Raw genomic sequence first — 20,255 nt, forward strand, 5'->3', positions numbered from 1 at the left:
TACCATCAATGGATGGCAGCCATCATCTGACACTCTATACACGACCATGATGAAGGTTCTTTAATGGCAGTCACAGAGGAGTCAGAATGGGTTTCAAGCCCAATACATTCCTCTGGATCTAACTTAGATCACGACAACATCGCTCCTACAATCAATTGAATAGAACGATGGCAACTCTAATGGTTGTATATTGATAATTATATAACTTAAATACAACCCTTACAGCCGATTCAACAAGGCTAGCATACCAAAAAAAATGTAATTTACAGTAAATGAACTGTAAATATATTATTAATATTTCTAATGAACTGTGAATATTTTATTCATCAAGATCAATTCACAGCAAATACGATTAAAAGAAAAATAGTCAGTTTTAATCCATTATAGTTAATGGCTATAATCATTCGATCATCTTAAACAAGAAGATCATCAACATAAACCAAGATACTAACTTGTGGCTCTGATACCATTTGTTAGATTTCGGGTAGCAAAAGTGTACTTGAATCCATGTCGATGATCACAATATGCTGCTTTGTATGTGATAGATGATAATTCAGTTCATACGACCAAGATTCACACAGTAGGAAAATCACGATCCAAGATAGATCGTGTGAGTACAAAGCCTTCTCTACGCTGTCTTTTCTTTCTCTTATTCTTGATGATGATGGGATTCTTTAAGAAATATTAGACAGCCCTGAGGGACTAAGACTCCTCTTTATATTGGGTCTACTGATCAAGACCTAAAAGAAAATTCATTTCTTTATCCGGCTTGAATCGTAAAATGCTCTCAAAGGTTGGGTTTAAATGAAAATAGATCCAATATTCTTTTATTTTATTTTTATGCCACTTTAATGAAAATTCTAATACCATTAACATATTGGATGATGTTGAATTTATGGATCAAGAATACTTATGACATTGCCAAATGGGAATGCATCAAGCCCTATAGATATAATCAACATGATTTATGTAGTAAAAAACATCTTCTAGATTGACTGTATTGCTTAAGCAGGATTTTTAAGAGCTTCAAAAATTGATGGCCCAAAATGCGAAAAAGTTTCATATTTTTTCTGTAGAGAATATTCTATTCAATGTGTGTTTCCTAAAAAACAAACCATGCTGAAGACAATCATGTGATCAAATTGTTCCGATAAAGCTCACAAGAATGTCTTTCTAATAAAGAGTATGGTGCAATGGAGGGCATTAAGTATGAACCACACACGTGGGATTTGCCTTCCAGAAGATTGGAATAATAATAGATAGAGATCAGTACGACTGGGAGAGATTATCAAATTGGAAACTTCAAAGGAAATAAATTTGCAACAGAGTTTACAATTAAAGGCTAGATTGAGACGAATCTTTGTTGCTGAAAAGAATTATATGTAGAAAAACTTGCAATACTCTTACCAAAAAGATAAAATGTACCTGTACAAGGACGGATGTAGGCATCCCAATTACAAAATTTCAGATAAAATCTACTCCTGAATCATGAAAAGTGATCAGATTGTCATAGAGAAAAAATATACAGTTGTTTTGTATACAACCCATTAACTTGGGATCAACCAATTACGTGGGCTCTATTGTATAGAGAGAGAGAGAGAGAATACATATTACCTCAAGATGCAATTGCTCATCAATTACACGGCTGCAACACTAAAAAAAGCCAGCCACTGCTAAAATATACATCCTAGACCAGCCCCACTATTTACTCCACACCAGGAAAAAGAAATGCTCTCTCTCTCTCTCTCTCTCTCTCTCTCTCTCTCTCTCTCTCTCTTTGATGTACCCTGTCTTTAGAAGATGGGGCAGCACATCTGACAAAGAAGCTTCAGTATCCACACTGGAGGCAACAGAGGCTTCAATTCAAATAAACCATCGGGATTACAACTATGTCAATGGGAAGCATCATCATGGCCAACACCAATGCTGGATTTGTCAACCATACGCACATTATATTGTTCATATACCCTCGCCCGGTTCTCAGCCCACCATTGTTCTGCTTGTCTCTCACTGAATCGCTTCCGACTGCAATGAAATTTTGCATTAAGGAGAATTTTCAATCAGATAAACTACAATACAACTTTGATAAACATAGTAATGATTCCAGAATCCAGATGTACCTGAAGCGAACTCGCTTGAGATCCTTGCCACCTCCAGGCAAGGAAGTGAGCGTGATGTATACCCCTGGTTCATCTTGCTCAACCCATTCTCCCTCATGTTCATGGTTTTCAGTTGATTTGCTACCATTCCTTGAGGAAACTTCTGGATTGCCCAATCTATTATGATTTATGCTTCGAGTGCTATTATAAGCTGGGCCATTAGCAATTGGTGGTCTATTCACATTACTTCCATTTGAATCAGTATCACGAAGGCCAGCTGTTAGGCTGCTCATTTCTTCAGCATGCATGACAGAAGCATCAGATGCAGTAGGACTGCCACTATTGGCATACAAACCAGGCACAGTTAACTTGCTGTTCTTTGCCGTTCCTACAGGTAGCCTTTCAGCCATGTCTTTCAACTGTTCAAAATCCAAGCATGGTTTAGCAGCTAATTTATCTAGTAGAACATGTGTGTGCATATTATAGCTAAAATGTGACATTCCAACTTCTGAGAAGGGGAGTTCTTATATTATATATTGGTCTACAACTGATAGCAAATGCACAAATATAATAATCACCATCATCATTGTTGTCATTATCTTTTGTTCCTCATCATCAGGCCGAGTCAGGCCTGGTTGAGTCTATAATGGGACAGTCTAATATGAAGACATCTGGACCTACCTGATGTGATACTGGACCAAATAGATCGTACAGTTCAAACTGGTTTAGATCCTGCAATTTGCTGGCTCTACTTGAACCTTTTCACCCTTAGTTCTTATGCAGGCCCTACAGCATAACATTGTTTTGGCAGCAGGACGACATAAGATTACTTCGGTTTCTGGATGCACAAGTCTGCACTCACAAATACTAAAGACTGCAGAAAAGAATCATGGTTAAGGTTAATGAATTACTACATGTCATTAGTCTAAGGGGTTTATAAGCTCCATAATCTCACATATTTTTAGCTAGGATAGTTGCCAATAACATGTTGCACATTTATGTCGTATGGCCCCCGCAATGCAAGGATAGGTTAGACAGTTAGAGAATCACTATACATCTCTTCCCACCTAAATCTGGTTATTATAGGTGAATATTACAATATATAAAGAAATACAAGAGCAATTTACACACCACAATAACATCACTTCTTTAGAATAAAAAAGAAGCCCTCAAAATCTACAATCTAATATCACCAACCTAACTCAAACTAATCTCTCAGTCTTTAACATCAAGTGATTCATTTACATGAAATGTATAAGCAGACTCCCTTGTAGAAACCGGATAAATTTGCTATAAGAGAAAAATTATAGATGCATTTTACAATTAACTTCACCTGTGCAGTAAGAGATTTAATCACTTCCTTGGCAGCTTTGCATTTGGATGTTTCTTCTCCTGCAATTGCTACAGCCTCCTTAAGTTGCTTTGTAGTTCTTTCAAGCTCAACTTCCAGAATCTGGGATTTCCGGGTAAGATTTTCCACCTGCATTTTCACAAAGGCAGATATCTATTTAAACAACCAGATCACAATAATGCTGCCATGACATCAAAAGTTACAAAGCAAGCCTGAACATGGATTTATTATCATCTAAGTTTTCATCAGTCAATTTTCAATTAAATTTTAATAAAATCTCATATTCAACATGCCTGAGAATTTAAATCGTTTAAATCTTCTTTCCATAAATTCAGCTGCGTAAAATTTGTATTTGTGCATGATATAAATTTGGTAGAACCCTTGAAGGAGGGCCACAAATGGATTAACCAAAATAGGGAAAGTGTGTCTCCGCTCGAGAACACATTCAAGGCAAAATATATCCTGCAGAATGAGATGCTGAGTGATTTATTATACAAAAATTCAGATCTAAGAATTAGCCAATTCCTTTTTTAATTTTATCATCATTGAAAGATTCCAACCATTAATGTGAAATACAATGATTCAGATAATAATGTGAAGCATATGAAGATTCTTCATATTGTTAAAATGTATTGATTCATATATATATATATATATTAATATATGAGTGTATGTGTATATATTATATAATTTTAAACTGTTTTTCTTCCCTTTGTAATAGGTTAGGGGTATTGTGGTAAATTTGTACATGTAATAGGCTCAGACCATCAGTGGCAGAATGATAATTTTGTACGTGTAATAGGCTCTGCCCATCAGGGACATAATGATAATTTTGTACATGTAATAGGCTTTGCCCTTTAGGGGCAGAACTGACCTCTTTTTTGTTTTATTTTTATTTTGTCCTTTACACTTTTGTAAATGGCAGTTTTGTCTTTTAGTCAATATAGCTGTTGGGAATCTCCAACAGTTATTTTCAGTTTTGTCTTTTAGTGAATATAGTTGTTGAAAATCTTCAACAGCTATATTTCTATCTATTAGAGACTTTCCCAACAACTATATGGGTCCTCTTGGCCCTATTGTTTGTATATAAATAGGGACCTCTTGTCCCACTAAATGTAATGCTTTCCTAAGCATTCTATCTCAATAAGGATTATTTTCTTTTTATGTTTTTTGTGTTCTTTTGTGTATGCTCTTTGGTGTCACTTATGATCTCATGTATTTACCATTGATTGGCTTGCGTATTGTCCATTTGTGGACTTATGCTTGTTCATATTTAGGCTATTTATAGTCATTGTATGCACTAATGTGCTTTTGTATTGCCTTTGACATTTGTATTGTCGGTAGGACTTGTTCTTGTGCTTATGCACATTAAGGTTTGCTTTCCGCTTGATTTCATTACACAGTTCATACAGTACCCTATGCTAACTTTCTCATGGTACATAGATAAAGAAAAACCCAAGAAAAGAATCCCACAATAAAAGTTGCACAGAAAAACCAAATTTCATCGAACTTATAAAATGATACGCCTACTGAAGCACATCCAGTCGCTGGATACACTACCCATGCCTTCTCCAAAATCCCCATACATATTACTGTGGAGATCCTCATTCCATTCCATATACACTACCAGCAACTAGACACAGGCTGGGCCAAAACCATTGCACTGTTACGGGAAGAGCAAATCATTTCCCAATTCAAAATTAATAGCCATTATAGAGAGTATAAAATTCTGGGTTTCTCTAGAAATTTCATTTGGAGTAAGGGCCATAAATGCTCTAAGAATTAAGGAGTTTCCTTTTGAAACCATGCAAACACTAAAACCACAACTGTAAACAAATGTACCAGGATACTCAATAATTTTCTCGCAAAAGAAATTTGCATAACCTCCAGTTATAACATATAACAAATCAATTTTCATTATTTGGTCATAGATCAAAGTTTCATCAAGGGCATCCATCGTTAGCTTATGTAAAACATACCAAGAGAACCTGACTTCATCATTGATATAAACATTCATGAGGATCAGAGCGAGAAGGTTCCAGCCCAATCAAACATGCAGTGGTATATAAAATCTATGGTTTGCAGGTTGCACCAAAATTGAATGAAGGCATTTTGCCATATAAGATGTACAACTACTTGGTTATTATCTGTTTGAATTTCATTTCAGCAACAAAGCAGAAAGGTATGAAAGTTCAAACATTCACCTGTGCTCTTAATTGAAGAACCTCTTGACTCAAGTTATCATTTGTCTTTTTAGCATCATCTACAACTACTTTAGGCGAAGCAAGTCCAGTGAGAGTAGGTGTCGGTGTTGTAGAACGAGGTGGACTGGGCCTTCTAGATACAGGAGATGTTGCACGTGAAACTATTCGTGACCCAGGAACAGAAGCTGAAAAAAACTTTTTTGAGGAACCAAATACTGGATTAAATGATCTTGAAATGGTAAGATTACCCCACTGGCCGCCACCACTAGGAATGGGTGATACTCGGCTGCTGCTGTATTCCAATTTCTTGTTCCTCTTGGATGAGTATCTGCCCTCAACCTGCTTGAAGGATTCAATGGAAGAGAATCGTGATGGCTGTCCCTGAGATCTAGAATCAAACTTCTCTTCCTTCTCTGCTGCATCAGTGTAAGTACTGTGCATGCTTCCTCTCCTACTAATTGTTGGTTGTGAAGTTAAGCCATTATCTAGAGCTTTCTTCAGCTTACTAAAGCAGTTATCACAGACACGATAAGGCTTGTTAGGATTTGGGGCCATAGATGCCTTAAGTGATTTCTTACCACTGCATGAGTTACAGAAAACAAGCCCACAGTTATAGCAATTATGACGTTTCCTTTTGAAGTTAAATGGAAGGCGGCAGCCAGAGCACATGGATTGGTCAATACCAGAAACCCATTTATGCAAACAGATAGCTGCTGTAAAATTAGAACCACAAACAACACTTTTAACTTGCTTGTCTTTTAAGGCTTCAACTAGACAGGGAGAATTTCTATCATCTGTATCCCCATGGCCCAATCGGCCATTTGCTCCTTTGCCCCAAGTGTAAACTTCTGTTCTTGATGTCAATACTGCAACATGATAAGCACCACATGATATCTCTTCTATGAAACTTTTTTGTAACTTTCCCTCCACACGAATGGGAAGCCTTCCATCAGATTGGGTATTTCCTAGCTGGCCATAAACAGCACTACCCATTGTATAAACATGACCTGAGGTTGTGAGTGCAACTGTTAGGCTATGGCCACAAGCCACTTGGCAAAAGTTGGGTTCAACAAGAACTGCCACGCAAGTTGGGACAAGTCTAGATTCTTTATCACCATGGCCAAGTCTACCTTTATCACCATCACCCCATGTAAACAACTTGCCAGAGAAACAATTGCTTGAACTAGAATTTCCAACCATGACCTCTACAACAGCAGCTGTGTGCCAAACACCACAGGCAGCACGCACAGTTCGCAAGCCCTTAAGAGACTCCACCTCTTTTGGTATTGATACACTTTTACGGTCTCCATGCCCAAGAACACCAAAAGTCCCATCACCAAAGGTAAACAACTGTCCAGCTGAAGTCACAACAGCTGTATGCCAAGGACCGCAAGAAATTGAAGACACATGTATGCCTTCCAAAGGACCATTCACTCTTTTTGGAACCCAGTGGCTTACTTCATTACCATGTCCAAGGAGTCCAAAATTATGGGTACCATCACCCCACGTGTAGAGGTCTCCAGACAGAGTTACAGCACATGTATGATATTCACCACAAGCTACCAGTTCAATGCTCATACTGCCAAGAGCACTTACAAGCTTTGGATGTGAAACATCAGCATCTACACCATGCCCAAGTCGACCACCAGATTCCTCTCCCCAGGAGAAGACCTCCCCTTGCTTGGTGACCAAGGCAGCATGTTTACCACCACAAGCTATATTTTGAACATCAAGCATTACCGCTGATTCCACAGCTTTTGGTAAAAGTGCATCCATTTTGACACCAGCAGAACTTCCAACCCTATGAGCCCCACCACCTAGGATCCCTTCTCCAGTGCCTTCACCCCAAATAAAAACGTCCCCAAGTGCATCACCATCATCATGACCAGAACCTTGGCTAGATGAGCTCACAGCACTAGATAGGCTGACTCTAAATGCCTCAGTTGCAGTACTCTTCACATGTCTATTTAAACTATCTGAGCCTCCTAATGACAAAGAATTGGCAGAACCACCAACAGAATCTGAAGGAAAGAATCCTTTAGGAGGTACAGCATACAATATTACATCAGCAAATGTCTTATCCACAACATGCTTGGGTGGGCTTCCATATGGACTATGAAGCCGGAGGGCATCTCCATCCTGCATAAGTACTGAAATATTAGTTATATTAACAAAGTTTCAGCAGGAACAAAAGGTCAAAAATACCAAATAAACATTCATTTCACACCTTATGTAAGTTATCTCCACTACCAAATGGGGAGCTCAATGGAGAACTTCTCTGAGTACAAGTTCTCGGACTGTTTGTATCTGAGGAAACTCCATCACTCCTTGCATCTGTTCTCCATTTGCGGGGGTGGCTTCGAGAAATCAATGCTTTGAGCCCAACAAACCAGACTTCTGTTTCGTCCTTATCCTTGCATATCTGTGAAACCAAGCAAAAGCTCACGAAATGAAAACACAAACCTGCAAATAATCCAATCATGGTTTGGTAGTAGAAGTGAAAGTGGACCAACAAATTCTCAACAAAAAGCCGCAGGAACCAAATAATGCACTCTTAACAGTGAATCAGAGAAGGAGAAAAAAAAGACTGACAATATCATACCAGATCCAGTGATCTATCATTGTATATTAGAGAAAAGGACTGACACTCCTTCTCTGGTCGTGGATATCTCTGAAATATTGCCTGCAAAACAACAAATGCTCAACCATTCTTCCTCCTGCCAACAACTCAACATGTGGCTTTCATTTATAAAGAAAAAGAAATGCAATAGGCAGGCTATGGTCTCCATAAAGAAGGGCATGGAGACAGAAGTTCTTAAATAGTTAGAAAAAAGTAGCCACAGACATTTTACAAATTGTGGTCTTACAAAGTTTTTTTAGCAAAAAAAACTAAAATAAATAAAATAGAACAAAGAATCTACTGAGGATATCATACAACAACAACAACAACTACGCCTTCATCCCAAAACAATTGGGGTCGGCGATATGAACCAAAAAAGAAAATCATTCTGGGTCCTCCACATGAATCCTTCTCCTCCAATCATTTCTATCCAATGCCATGTCCTCGGTGAGGTTCAAAGCATTCATATCCCTTCCTATCATCTCCATCCAAGTCTTCTTAGGCCTACCTCGACCTCTTTTGACTAATATATTTTTTCATTTGTCCATCCTTCTAACTGGAGCATCATTAGGCCTTCGCCGAATATGTCCAAACCACCGTAAATGATTTTCTCTCATCTTATTTTCAATGGATGCAACGCCTACCTTCTTACGTATCTCCTCGTTTCGAATCTTATCTTTTATTGTATATCCACACATCCATCGAAGCATACACATCTCAGCTACACTCATTTTTTGAATATGATGTCTCTTGGCAGCCCAACATTCCGTACCATATAATAAAGCGGGCCTAATTGTCGTCCTATAAAACTTTCCCTTCAACCGCAATGGCATTTTACGATCGCACAGCACTCCAGTTGCACTTTTCCATTTCATCCACCCAACCTTTATCCTATAATTTGCATCTCCATCAATTTCTTCGTACTTTTGAATGATAGATCCCAAATATTTGAAACAGTCATCCACCGGTATTTCTTGCTCACTAAGCTTCACTACACTCCCATCACTACTTCGTTGCTTACTAAACCGACATTCCATATATTATGTCTTACTCTTACTCAACTTAAAACCTCTTGCTTCCAATGTCTGTCTCCATAATTCTAACTTAGCATTAACCCCAGATCTAGACTCATCAATCAAAACCATATCATCAGCAAACAACATACACCACAACACATTTTCTTGAATTGATCTCGTAAGCTCATCCATCACTATAGCAAATAGAAAAGGGCTTAATGCAGATCCTTGATGTAACCCAAACGTTATAGGAAAATTGGTTGTCACCCCTCCACAAGTGCGGACATTGGTTACCACTCCTTCGTACATATCTTTAATTATACTAATGTACTTGAGAAAAACACCTTTCTTCATCATTGTCCACCAGAGAACATCCCTAGGTACTCTATCGTATGCCTTCTCTAAATCAATAAAAACCATATGCAAATCTTTGTTCCTCTCTCTATATCTCTCAATAATTTGTCTAAGAAGATGTATAGCTTCCATAGTTGATCTTCCAGGCATAAAACCAAATTGATTCTCCGATATCATGACAACCTTCCTCAACCTATGCTCAATCACCTTCTCCCAAAGTTTCATAGTATGACTCGTGAGTTTTATACCACGATAGTTTGTGCAATCTTGTATGTCACCCTTATGCTTATATAGAGGCACCAAAGTACTCTTCCTCCACTCCTTAGTCATCTTATTTGTCTGCCAAATCTTGTTAAAAAGATTTGTCAATCATTCTAAACCATTCTCACCCAAGCATTTTCAAGCCTCGATAGGTATATCATCTGGTCCAACTGACTTTCTTGATTTCATTTTCTTTAAAGCCTCTGCAATTTCTTTCTTTTGAATCTTGCGCATGAAGTCACGATTCATCTCAAGAGAAGGAATGGAGAAGTCTCCAAGATCCTGAGCATGACTTCCATTAAAAAGCTTATCAAAATAATCTTTCCATCTCTCCTTAATCTTCTCATCTTTGACTAAAACCCTTTGAGTTTCATCTTTGATGCATCTAACCATACCCAGATCCCTCGATTTCCTATCTCTCATCTTTGCAAGCCTATAAATATCTTTCTCTCCCTCTTTGGTATCCAACTTGTCATAAACCTCCTTATATACCTTATCCCTCGCGTTTCGAACTACTTTCTTAGCTTCCTTCTTTGCTATCATATACTTTTCCAAATTCTCATTATCATGACTTTTGCTTAGATACTAGGGATATCATAATTCACATAAATTACAAACCAAAAAGTAAGCAAGCAACTTCAGATCGACTTATCAAGCTCACATTGGAACAAAAACGAAATGGGAAACTTTCAGATACCCACCATACTTTTTGGTCTAATTCATATGCACACAGAAAGTTTGGGAGTTTTCAATTTCCCACCAAAGGTCTTGTTGAATTAAGCAAATGACACCCAGTTTACTTATCTTCAATAACTTCTGCTATTTATCTATTAAAATGACCGTCTGCTATTTATCTATTAAAATGACCGTTCTGCAAATACACCTTTATCAAATGAGAGGGCCTGATTATTAGGAAATGGATCTAAATCTAGATCTCGATGCAAAATTAAGTGGATTTAATTGGCTAGATATCTAAGCCAGTGGCATACATAACAATTGCTAATTGATCTTGAATTAATAAAGTTTTTGTCATCTATATCCAGATTGGCTTTGGGTCCAATGAGAATGCAACTAGTTAGGTTGATTTTTGCAAATGTCTACGTACAAACCTGTAAACATTTCTAGTCAATAACAATTTTTAGAGAAATATTTTCCAAGTAATGGTAAAACAATGGATTAAAGAAATGTGGCAAGTTTATATATGATAAAAATTATAATGTTATCATAATACAAAGTAGGAATGCAAAAGGTGGGAGACCTGTCCAGGGTATAACTTGGGTTCAACCCATATTGTCAGATCCAGGAATATTCCCTTTTCATGTGAAAAGGAATAGGTTTCACCACTTTTTTGGTAATACAACTGAAACTTAGATCCTACATAAATCCATAATTTTTTTGTGATATTTGAGTAGGATTGGGTCCAAATCTAGACTCATTTTCAAGAATACCCATGAAATACTGGTCAAGCATAAACCCAAGCCCATACCTCTCCGTTTTTATCACTATGCAAAGGGTAACTTGGAAGAGGGAAAAATATCCATAGGAATTTCATGTTCTAACTTATAATGGCAAAACAATGCTTCTACTCGTGCAAGTAAGAAAATCATGCACGCATTTTTTGACCAGGGCTAAACAGTAACTATTCTGAACCATGACTTGGTCAATCCAAAGTCAAACTTACTTCGAATAGGGAAATCGAGCTTGGACTTCTAGAGTATGGGTAAACCAATAATTTTAATCAAGAGAAAAAGCTCCTATCTCCTACGTGTAGTTCAACTATTACAAGGGTAAAATGGTAGCTTTAGAACATCAGTTTTTGTTAACCCAAGGACAACCTAATTGCAGTTTGTGAATGCTTTTGAATGTGAGGTGAAACATCCAGTACAAGTTATTTATCTAAAGCTATGCATAAAGTTGTCAGTATAAATGAATTCCATGTATGTGGTTTGTAGCTATCCATCATGAAACTACACCTCATGTTACCACAAAATATCAATTAGATGCAAATTCTCATGCAGATAAACTTTAACTTACTGTACGTTGTCCAGGGACAATTCTGGAAACATGGCTTAGCTTAAGATGCTTCTCCTCCTTTCCGGAGTACCATATCAGAACAGATTCATCCTGTAACAAGAAATATATAATGTCTCAGAGACAGATTAGATTGGTGGCTACACTCAAAGGTGGTCATATGTAATGTCTCAGAGACAAGTTAGATTGGTGGCTACACTCAAAGGTGATAGTGGTGGGAAAATAGAGAGAGATTAGAACAGTAAGGAAAACATGCTCTTATAAAAGGCATCAGTGTGTAAATCTCTCGAAAAAATAGAAGACCTCAGACTTCAAGTTAGAAAAATCGCAAAATAACAAGTTTTAAATGCAAAGAGAAAATATAGGTCATGCAAAAGAACTCATATGCCATAATCCAATATAAAGCCTCTGTAAATATGCTTTATCAGAAACTACTGAAGCCACTAGGAAGATTAGCGAAAAAAACCAATAAAACCTCCAAAACTAAGAGCAGCATCCAAACTGAGATAAAAAAGATAACTTACATTAGCCAGCCTGAATGGGCAAAACTTAGGTTTTCCCCTGCGACCATATTTAAGCAAATATGCTCCTTTCTTAAGAGTAGTGATGGCCTGCAGCAAACAACAATCCCAAGGGACCAAGATAAAAAATGTGTGCTACACATGAAAGTGAAGAATAAGAAAAAGGTCTTGCACGTGCATTCAAGATAGACAGGTCACAGGAGTGTGAAGGCAAGCTATAATGAGAAAGAAGAAAGTGGTAGTTCTAATGTTTATCATATAGCTGTTTTTATGAGTGAAATGAGTGAGGTTAAAAAAAACAAGAAGCAGATTGGTAAAAAAATAAAGGAAGCATATATCTAAAAATAGAAACAAAGTCAAGCTTCAAATGAGAAATCCCAAGGCTGAACTCTTACTTTTGAAAAAAAAAATGGAAAAGGAAAATTAACCATGATAAAAAAAAATTCAACCTTAAGATGGTGGCAACCAGACAAGAACAACAGATATAAATCAGTGGCACATCATCAAGTTTGGCATGCAAAACCTGCATGACTAAGCTGGTTAGGATTTTCAGCTGCGCAAGCTAACAAGAAAAGAAACACTAAAATGATGTCCATAAGGATATCCAATGTTACTCTGCCAGTCATTATAGAATAATAGTTGGAAATTCCTTCTGAGAAACTTCATGGTGACATGAAAGAAATGAAAGGATGCTTGCATAGTTATTTATATCCTAAACGCATGTTTGGCCTTTCATCTGAGTTTCTTTTGTTTGTGGTCTGATGAAAATATATCATGGATATATAATTAACATTTCTTTTTCTTTTGTTTGTGGTCTGATGAAAATACCTCTTTTAACTAATATATTTTTCCATTTCTCCATCCTTCTAACTGGAGCATCATTAGGCCTTCGCCGAATATGTCCAAACCACCGTAAATGATTCTCTCTCATCTTATTTTCAATGGAACGCCTACCTTCTTACGTATCTCCTCGTTTCGAATCTTATCTTTTATTGTATTTCCACACATCCATCTAAGCATACGCATCTCAGCTACACTCATTTTTTGAATATGATGTCTCTTGGCAGCCCAACATTCCGTACCATATAGTAAAGTGGGCCTGATTGTCGTCCTATAAAACTTTCCCTTCAACCGCAATGGCATTCTACGATCGCACAACACTCTAGTTGCACTTTTTCATTTCATCCACCCAACCTTTATCCTATAATTTACATCTCCATCAATTTCTCCATACTTTTGAATGATAGATCCCAAATATTTGAAACAGTCATCCACCGGTATTTCTTGCTCACTAAGCTTCACTACACTCCCATCACTACTTCGTTGCTTACTAAACCGACATTTCATATATTATGTCTTACTCTTACTCAACTTAAAACCTCTTGCTTCCAATGTTTGTCTCCATAATTCTAACTTAGCATTAACCCCAGATCTAGACTCATCAATCAAAACAATATCATCAGCAAACAACATATACCACAACACATTTTCTTGAATTGATCTCGTAAGCTCATCCATCACTATAGCAAATAGAAAAGGGCTTAATGCAGATCCTTGATGTAACCCAACCGTTATAGGAAAATTGGTTGTCACCCCTCCACAAGTGCGGACATTGGTTACCACTCCTTCGTACATATCTTTAATTATACTAATGTACTTGAGAGAAACACCTTTCTTTATCATTGTCCACCAAAGAACATCCCTAGGTACTCTATCGTATGCCTTCTCCAAATCAATAAAAACCATATGCAAATCTTTGTTCCTCTATCTATATCTCTCAATAAATTGTCTAAGAAGATGTATAGCTTCTATAGTTGATCTTCTAGGCATAAAACCAAATTGATTCTCCGATATCATGACAACCTTCCTCAACCTATACTCAATCACCCTCTCCCAAAGTATAACAATGAAACAAATAATTCAACATGAACAAATAAGCAAAGGAACATAATTATAATAACTAAAACAAAAAATATTACAGAATTATAATGTCATCATAGTTCATAATTACATAAAAGTTTTATAATAAAATATATTAGGGTTAACTCTATAGAAGTCTAAACTACTACTTTTTAGTTATGAAACACTTTCGTCAAACAATTCATATTCTTAATCAGAGATAATCTGTGATGGTGGTTGTGCAGTGAGTATCGCTAGTGCCCATCTCTTTCTTTTATTTGTTTCTTCTTCACTGACAACAAACTCAACATGAACATTGGCTAAAATATGCGGATAGACACATGGTCATATGGAGGAGTTATTGTAGCCTACAATGTGGTATCCAAATGTATATAATCTACTATAAATTATTATTGACAAAAACAATATTTCAATAACCTCTTTCGAAAGTCATCCAGTTTACAATATCACCACGCTAGCCATGTTTGTATTAGTCTTTTCCTCTCTCCATGATAAATTTAACCCAAAAGCCCAAGACAAGGGTTTGTGAAATAAGAAAAGAAAATGATGAAAAAGAAAAAGTGCAAACCAATTTAAAAGAGTATACATCAGACCTCTAACCTTCCAGTTTTGAGCTTTAGGGTGCTCTTCAGCTTTAAAAAATGAACATCCATGGATGTTTATAGGGCTAGGCTTTTAGTCACAAAAGAGGGTTGATGTAGCCAAACAAAAACACTCTCCCTAGGGATCGGTTTTTAGGTATATTTGCACAAAAGGGTGTTTATGATCAGAAGAGAGTAGATCTCTCAAAAGAACTTTTTAGGGCTCGGTTTTGGGTAAATCCTCAAATTTTAAGGTGATGTGGTCCAAAAAATGCCAGATACAAGGGCATTTTGAGTTTTTGGGTGTGAAAAAGGGGTCAAAACAACTTTTGCCCTAAAAAGCCCTCCCAGTGTGGTCAAATGTCACTTTTCAGACCACTGAAAACTTAAAGTTTTTGACAGCATCGACTCATATGATACAGGTTGCATAATCTCTGATATAGTGCAAAACAGCCTGTATCATGCAATAAGGGTCGATACAGCCTGATAACCTTTACTTAACAATTTTTCACATAAACTGTACCAGCCCTAATACTCCATATCATATCATACAATACCAATAATTATAATTTTGCTCAAGGGAGCAACCAAAGAAATAAAGCAGCAAAAAAATTTGCTAGCAATATCCTACCATAAGTATGGCAATCCAATACACATTTATTATGCACATACATACAATGTTGCACTTTAATGCTCTCAAATCTTGTGACTATATGAAATTCACAATAGTCAATAGATAATCAAGGAAGCTCTTTGAATGAACTTCAGGTGCGTGCACAAAATTGCATGTATTTGCATGCACACGTGTTGACCAAAAAATAGCAAAAGAAAAAGCTCTTTCAATGAAATTGAGGCATGTGCCTATTCCACCAATGAGGTGCAAGCCATATTAATAAGACACATACTTATGATAGACATGCAAGCCTCTTGTTACTTGTAATGCATTATGGCATCATCACTTACAAAACCTTTTTCTTTCCTTTCATTTTCTGTTATTTTTCACTAGCGCATCACACAATTTGCATGCTTAGGAGGACAACAAAACCCTAAATGAGGATCTAATATATTGAGAGAGAGAAAGAACACTTTGGTAGAAGAAAGAAAAAAAAAGTTGAAACCAGCTTTTATATTCTTGTTGAAGGATCAAGGAGGAAGGTAAACCAACCTGCTTCTTATCTCCTTTATTTGAGCTAGTTGTTTACATTGTTTCCCAATCTCTTTCAAGTTTTTATCATTTTGTAGGGTTTTGCTTCTTTTGCTCATTCTTTTAGGGTCGCTTGATAAATTTATTCTACCATTCTCGTAGGTCACCAAGCTATTAATATGATAAATACCATTTTTTTACCATATGCTTTATCACTCTTTTTTGTTTTAGTTCTATCAGTTTATGAACATTGTTGGGGTTTTGGTTTTATTAATTTGTGTTTATATTTATTTAATCACACTCTTATTTCTATTAGCATGAAGGATGAAATGTTCTTTTTCCTAGTATATTCTACTAGATTCATTGATTTTTTTTATAACAGGGCTTTATCAGATTATGTACTTTTTTTGTTTACATATATTTATAAGATTATTATTAGTTTTTATTATTCTTATTAACAACAATTACGTTTTTAATATCCTAAATTATTGTTTATTCTTTATTTGCATGATTATGATTTATGGTTGAAATAGAATTTTCTTAAGGTTTTCAGATTCTTTTTAGTTCTTTTTGCCTTATTTGAAGACGCAACAAGGCTTACTCCTTATTCCTTAATTGCTAAAACACCTTATTTGCTTCCTTCCTAAGTTCTTGCTTTGAGCCTTTATGTGCATCGCTAACACTTTATAGTACAATATCCTTTTTCTAAGGATTTTGGTTGTTTAATGCATTTTTCCTTACACCTTGATGATTCATCTATGTTTGCTACTCATTCTATATTTGCCAAGGTGTCGTGTTTTGAGCCTTTATGTGCATGGCTAACACTTTATAGTACAATATCCTTTTTCTATGGATTTTGGTTGTTTAATGCATTTTTCCTTACACCTTGATGGTTCATCTAGGCTTGCTACTCATTCTATATTTGCCAAGGTGCCTTATTTTGCACCTTATCATTAAAAAACTGTGCAGAAACGCACACACATATGCTTTCATGCATACACACATGTGCTGGCAAGGACCTGATTTTGCAGCTGGAACATATAATAGAAAAAGAGCATTCATGCTCAAATGAAACACATTAGCCAGGGCTAGGAAATGAGACAAGTAACTTGTTATTCAGCTCAACTTGATTCATCAAAAGCTTCCTGGGGATTGTAACTTGTGCTTGGCAAGCCGAGCCACAAGCTGCCTATGGTCATGCGAGCCGAGAATGAACACGGGGTGCTCGACTTAGCTCAGCTCGTATTGGCTTGTTAAGAATACATACATGCACACACATATTATATATATAGTAGTTGATCGGGATGTGTGGCTTGGAAAAAGGAGGTTGAGCACTCGAATCTTATTATTTCCGTTTTTAAACAAAATATTTTGATTATCCAGCTCAAGCTTGACTAGCCTACCTCAGCTTGTTACAAGTTTCATCTTGGTTCAGCTCATCATGAGCTCGAGCTCGAGCTTGAGTCATTTCAGCATTAATAAGCAGTGCTTGAAAAGGTCAAGCTCAGTTCATTTGGCTTGTTTACCAGACCTAAAATTGGTAAGTTAATAAGTTAGCTAACATGTGACTCAATTTAGAGCATTTCCTCACATGGAGGTGCATGCTGATATAGGAATCTCTGATATTCTCAAACTCCTTGTTATTTATTACCAGCTATTTTCTGTTTTCAGAGGTGGTTGTTCAATGTTTAGTCAAGGTTTTAATTATCTAAGTTTCAATGTTTCTAGAAGCACCTCATCATGTGACAGGCTTCAAATCTGTCTAGTAAAACATGTTATCTTCCAATAGAAGATGGACTAGGATAATAAAGTATGCAATATGGCTTCATTTGATAAATGTTACTTCATGAGATACGGCAGACCAATTATGTAAAGAACTTCAACCCTAAAAGTTCCAAAATTCAGCATAATTTTGGACTAAATAGAAAGTATGGTGCTGGCCCTAATGTAAGAGAGGGTTTTTGATATAGTAGTGAAGCATACACATCTAGCTCTACAAGGAGCTTCAGGTCAGAGAACTGGATAATGAAGAGGTCAGAACTTCGGCCCGAGAGATAGCAATCCTTGATGGAATTACTTTTTTTCCATCAAAAGGTGAGCTCTACCCACCACTCAAATATCTGACCAATATCTGAATGTAAGTTCATCCTATTTTCCAAGTAACTCAGCCTCAGAATATCTCAACTTGTGAAAACCAAACAAATTCAACTACTTTAAAAGCTCATATTCTAAGTTTTGATCAGTTTTCAGTCAGAAACCAAACATATAAACAAAAGCTTCAGACATGACGCATCTAATGCACCACAATGATTCCCTAAATTGAGTACCTAATGTTATCAAAAGTGCAAAACCCTCATAACTATAAGCTAGAGACTGATCTCACTTCTTTCTCACCACACGACTAATAACAACCAGGGAAGAAGAAAAGAGAGTTGCTCTATCCATCCCAGATTATCCATCATTAAGTTACCAATTTTTTTAGTGTGAAAATCCAAAAACCGGCTTAATGCCACAGAAACTCATATCCTCCAATACTCCATTTGCTTAACATACAACTCACTATCGCAAAAAATAATGAAAATTCAATATTTTCACCAATCTAACCAACACGGAATGAACCCAATCACACCCCGGAAAAGCAAAAGTAAACAAAAACTCATGGTAACCATGACAAGCAATAGTGCAGCTCCACTGAAAAACCATTTCCAGCTCTACTAATTATACAAAGAATCCACACATATCCTTATAATCGTCGCTCCAGCGTTCTACAAACTACCAACAACATCAACCAGAACACCGAGAGATCGACCGCAAACAGGACGAACAAAAGAAAGAAAAAACACGCGTATACCTGCTCGACATCCCTCTCCACAGGGCCATTCCAGGTAAGATCGGCCATCGGAGGCTGCCACGGAAGCCCAAGCACGCCGTCTCCGCTCCTCCGCAATCAATCGGAGCCGGTCCGAAGCCCGGTCATCCCCTCACCGCAATTCCATCCCGCAGATTGAAGATCTCACCGGCAATAAACGACCGTCGAACCCGAGCAAGAAACAACCCGCCAGAAACTCCCTCCATCGCAGCGAATCCCTAAAGATCGGAGCGCCGAAAAAACCTCAAGACCCACGGCTCCGCCACGAAACCCCCAGATTCGCCCCAATTTCATCCATTTCCCATCCCAGCATGCTCCGGAAACGCTAAGCGAACCAAAAGCCCGAAAATCACCAAAATGCACGAAAAAAACCGGGAAAATTCTGCGCATTCGATGCAACGAGCAATATACCTGAGCTTATCAGGACTTTTTCCAGTTTTTTCCTTCTTTATCCGATTTTTGAAACGATTCTAGGGTTCGTAAGAAGCGAGGAGGGAGATGAATCGCAGTCTGTCCGTCGTTCGCACGTGCGAGGTGATGGCCGGAGCTGCACATGTACGAGAATACGAAGCCCTTCTTCTTCTTCTTCTTCTTCTTCTTCTTCTTCTTCTTCTTCTTCTTTCTTCTTTTAAGTGGAGCCGATCATCCAACAGGAGCACACGACGCATCCATCATCATCGTCGTCGCCATCATCATCGTCGTCGCCATCATCATCATCATCACCATCACCATCCTGGTCCCTGGAGCCCTCCCGTTCTCGTTAAAAACCAGATAATAAATTAATTATTCTTTTTTCTTCTCCTTTTTTTTGTTTATTGGAATTTTTTATTCTGTATAATAAATCGCATGCATGTTTTCTCTTTCGTTAACATAAAGGGTTTTGTTAAATAAACTCTGGGTTTTGGATAAATGACAAAACTACCACTCCTTTTAGATGCACGTGACATGCTGGCGTTATCATGGGCATGTTGTCTTTATAAGCTTCATTAGTTGTACAAGTTTCGAGTCCGGGAACGGGTTGAGGAGTGGGTCCGGTCTTGTCTGGGTTGGGTTTGTGTAGGTGGGTCCGGGTCCAACTGTGTATGAGAACTAAGTTTGGTCTTATTGAGTAAAATTTTTGCTTCTAATACTAATTTTAGTTGTAAATGAGCTGTGGGTTTAGGGTTGGATGGTCCCGAAATTAGTCGAGACTCTCAATTTGACTAGGACTTGGTCCTAGTGTAGGTCATTGGATTCACTCAAGTGGGTCCAATTTTAAGGCTTGTAGTTGTAGGGTTCCAGCTA

The 20,255-nt window shown here is 37.2% G+C and overlaps 1 protein-coding gene across 5 annotated transcripts; it reads right to left on the reverse strand.

The window, feature by feature from the left end:
- Window positions 1-1,485: 1,485 nt before the first annotated feature.
- Window positions 1,486-19,706, reverse strand: LOC149814409 (PH, RCC1 and FYVE domains-containing protein 1-like). 5 transcript variants are annotated; one of them, XM_089989256.1, is made up of 10 exons: window positions 19,383-19,706; window positions 18,954-19,296; window positions 12,461-12,547; window positions 11,940-12,029; window positions 8,257-8,337; window positions 7,882-8,076; window positions 5,655-7,793; window positions 3,433-3,579; window positions 2,121-2,518; window positions 1,486-2,025 (listed from the first exon to the last, which is right to left on the reverse strand). In XM_089989256.1, exons 2-10 carry the CDS (start codon window positions 18,999-19,001, stop codon window positions 1,893-1,895), a joined length of 3,318 nt encoding a protein of 1,105 aa, XP_089845382.1. In that variant the 5' UTR covers window positions 19,002-19,296; window positions 19,383-19,706; the 3' UTR covers window positions 1,486-1,892. The 5 variants fall into 5 exon arrangements, with proteins under 5 accessions (XP_089845382.1, XP_089845381.1, XP_089845383.1 ...); XM_089989255.1 differs by having other exon boundaries at window positions 3,433-3,603; XM_089989257.1 differs by having other exon boundaries at window positions 18,954-19,706.
- Between the last annotated feature and the right edge of the window lie 549 nt (window positions 19,707-20,255).

Source organism: Nuphar pumila, chromosome 15 (assembly GCF_984573655.1).
Source record: "Nuphar pumila chromosome 15, dmNupPumi1.hap1.1, whole genome shotgun sequence".
Classification (NCBI taxonomy): Eukaryota; Viridiplantae; Streptophyta; class Magnoliopsida; order Nymphaeales; family Nymphaeaceae; genus Nuphar; species Nuphar pumila.

What these genes read in the sequence shown, in the direction of transcription:
- LOC149814409 (XM_089989255.1), bottom strand. Translation starts at nt 19,001, where the DNA reads ATGGCCGATCTTACCTGGAATGGCCCTGTGGAGAGGGATGTCGAGCAG. An exon ending in TGGAGAGGGATGTCGAGCAG is followed by an intron (nt 12,548 to 18,953) that starts GTATACGCGTGT and finishes TGTTTGCTGCAG; the next exon opens with GCCATCACTACTCTTAAGAA. An exon ending in TTGTCCCTGGACAACGTACA is followed by an intron (nt 8,338 to 11,939) that starts GTAAGTTAAAGT and finishes GTTGTTTTGCAG; the next exon opens with GCAATATTTCAGAGATATCC.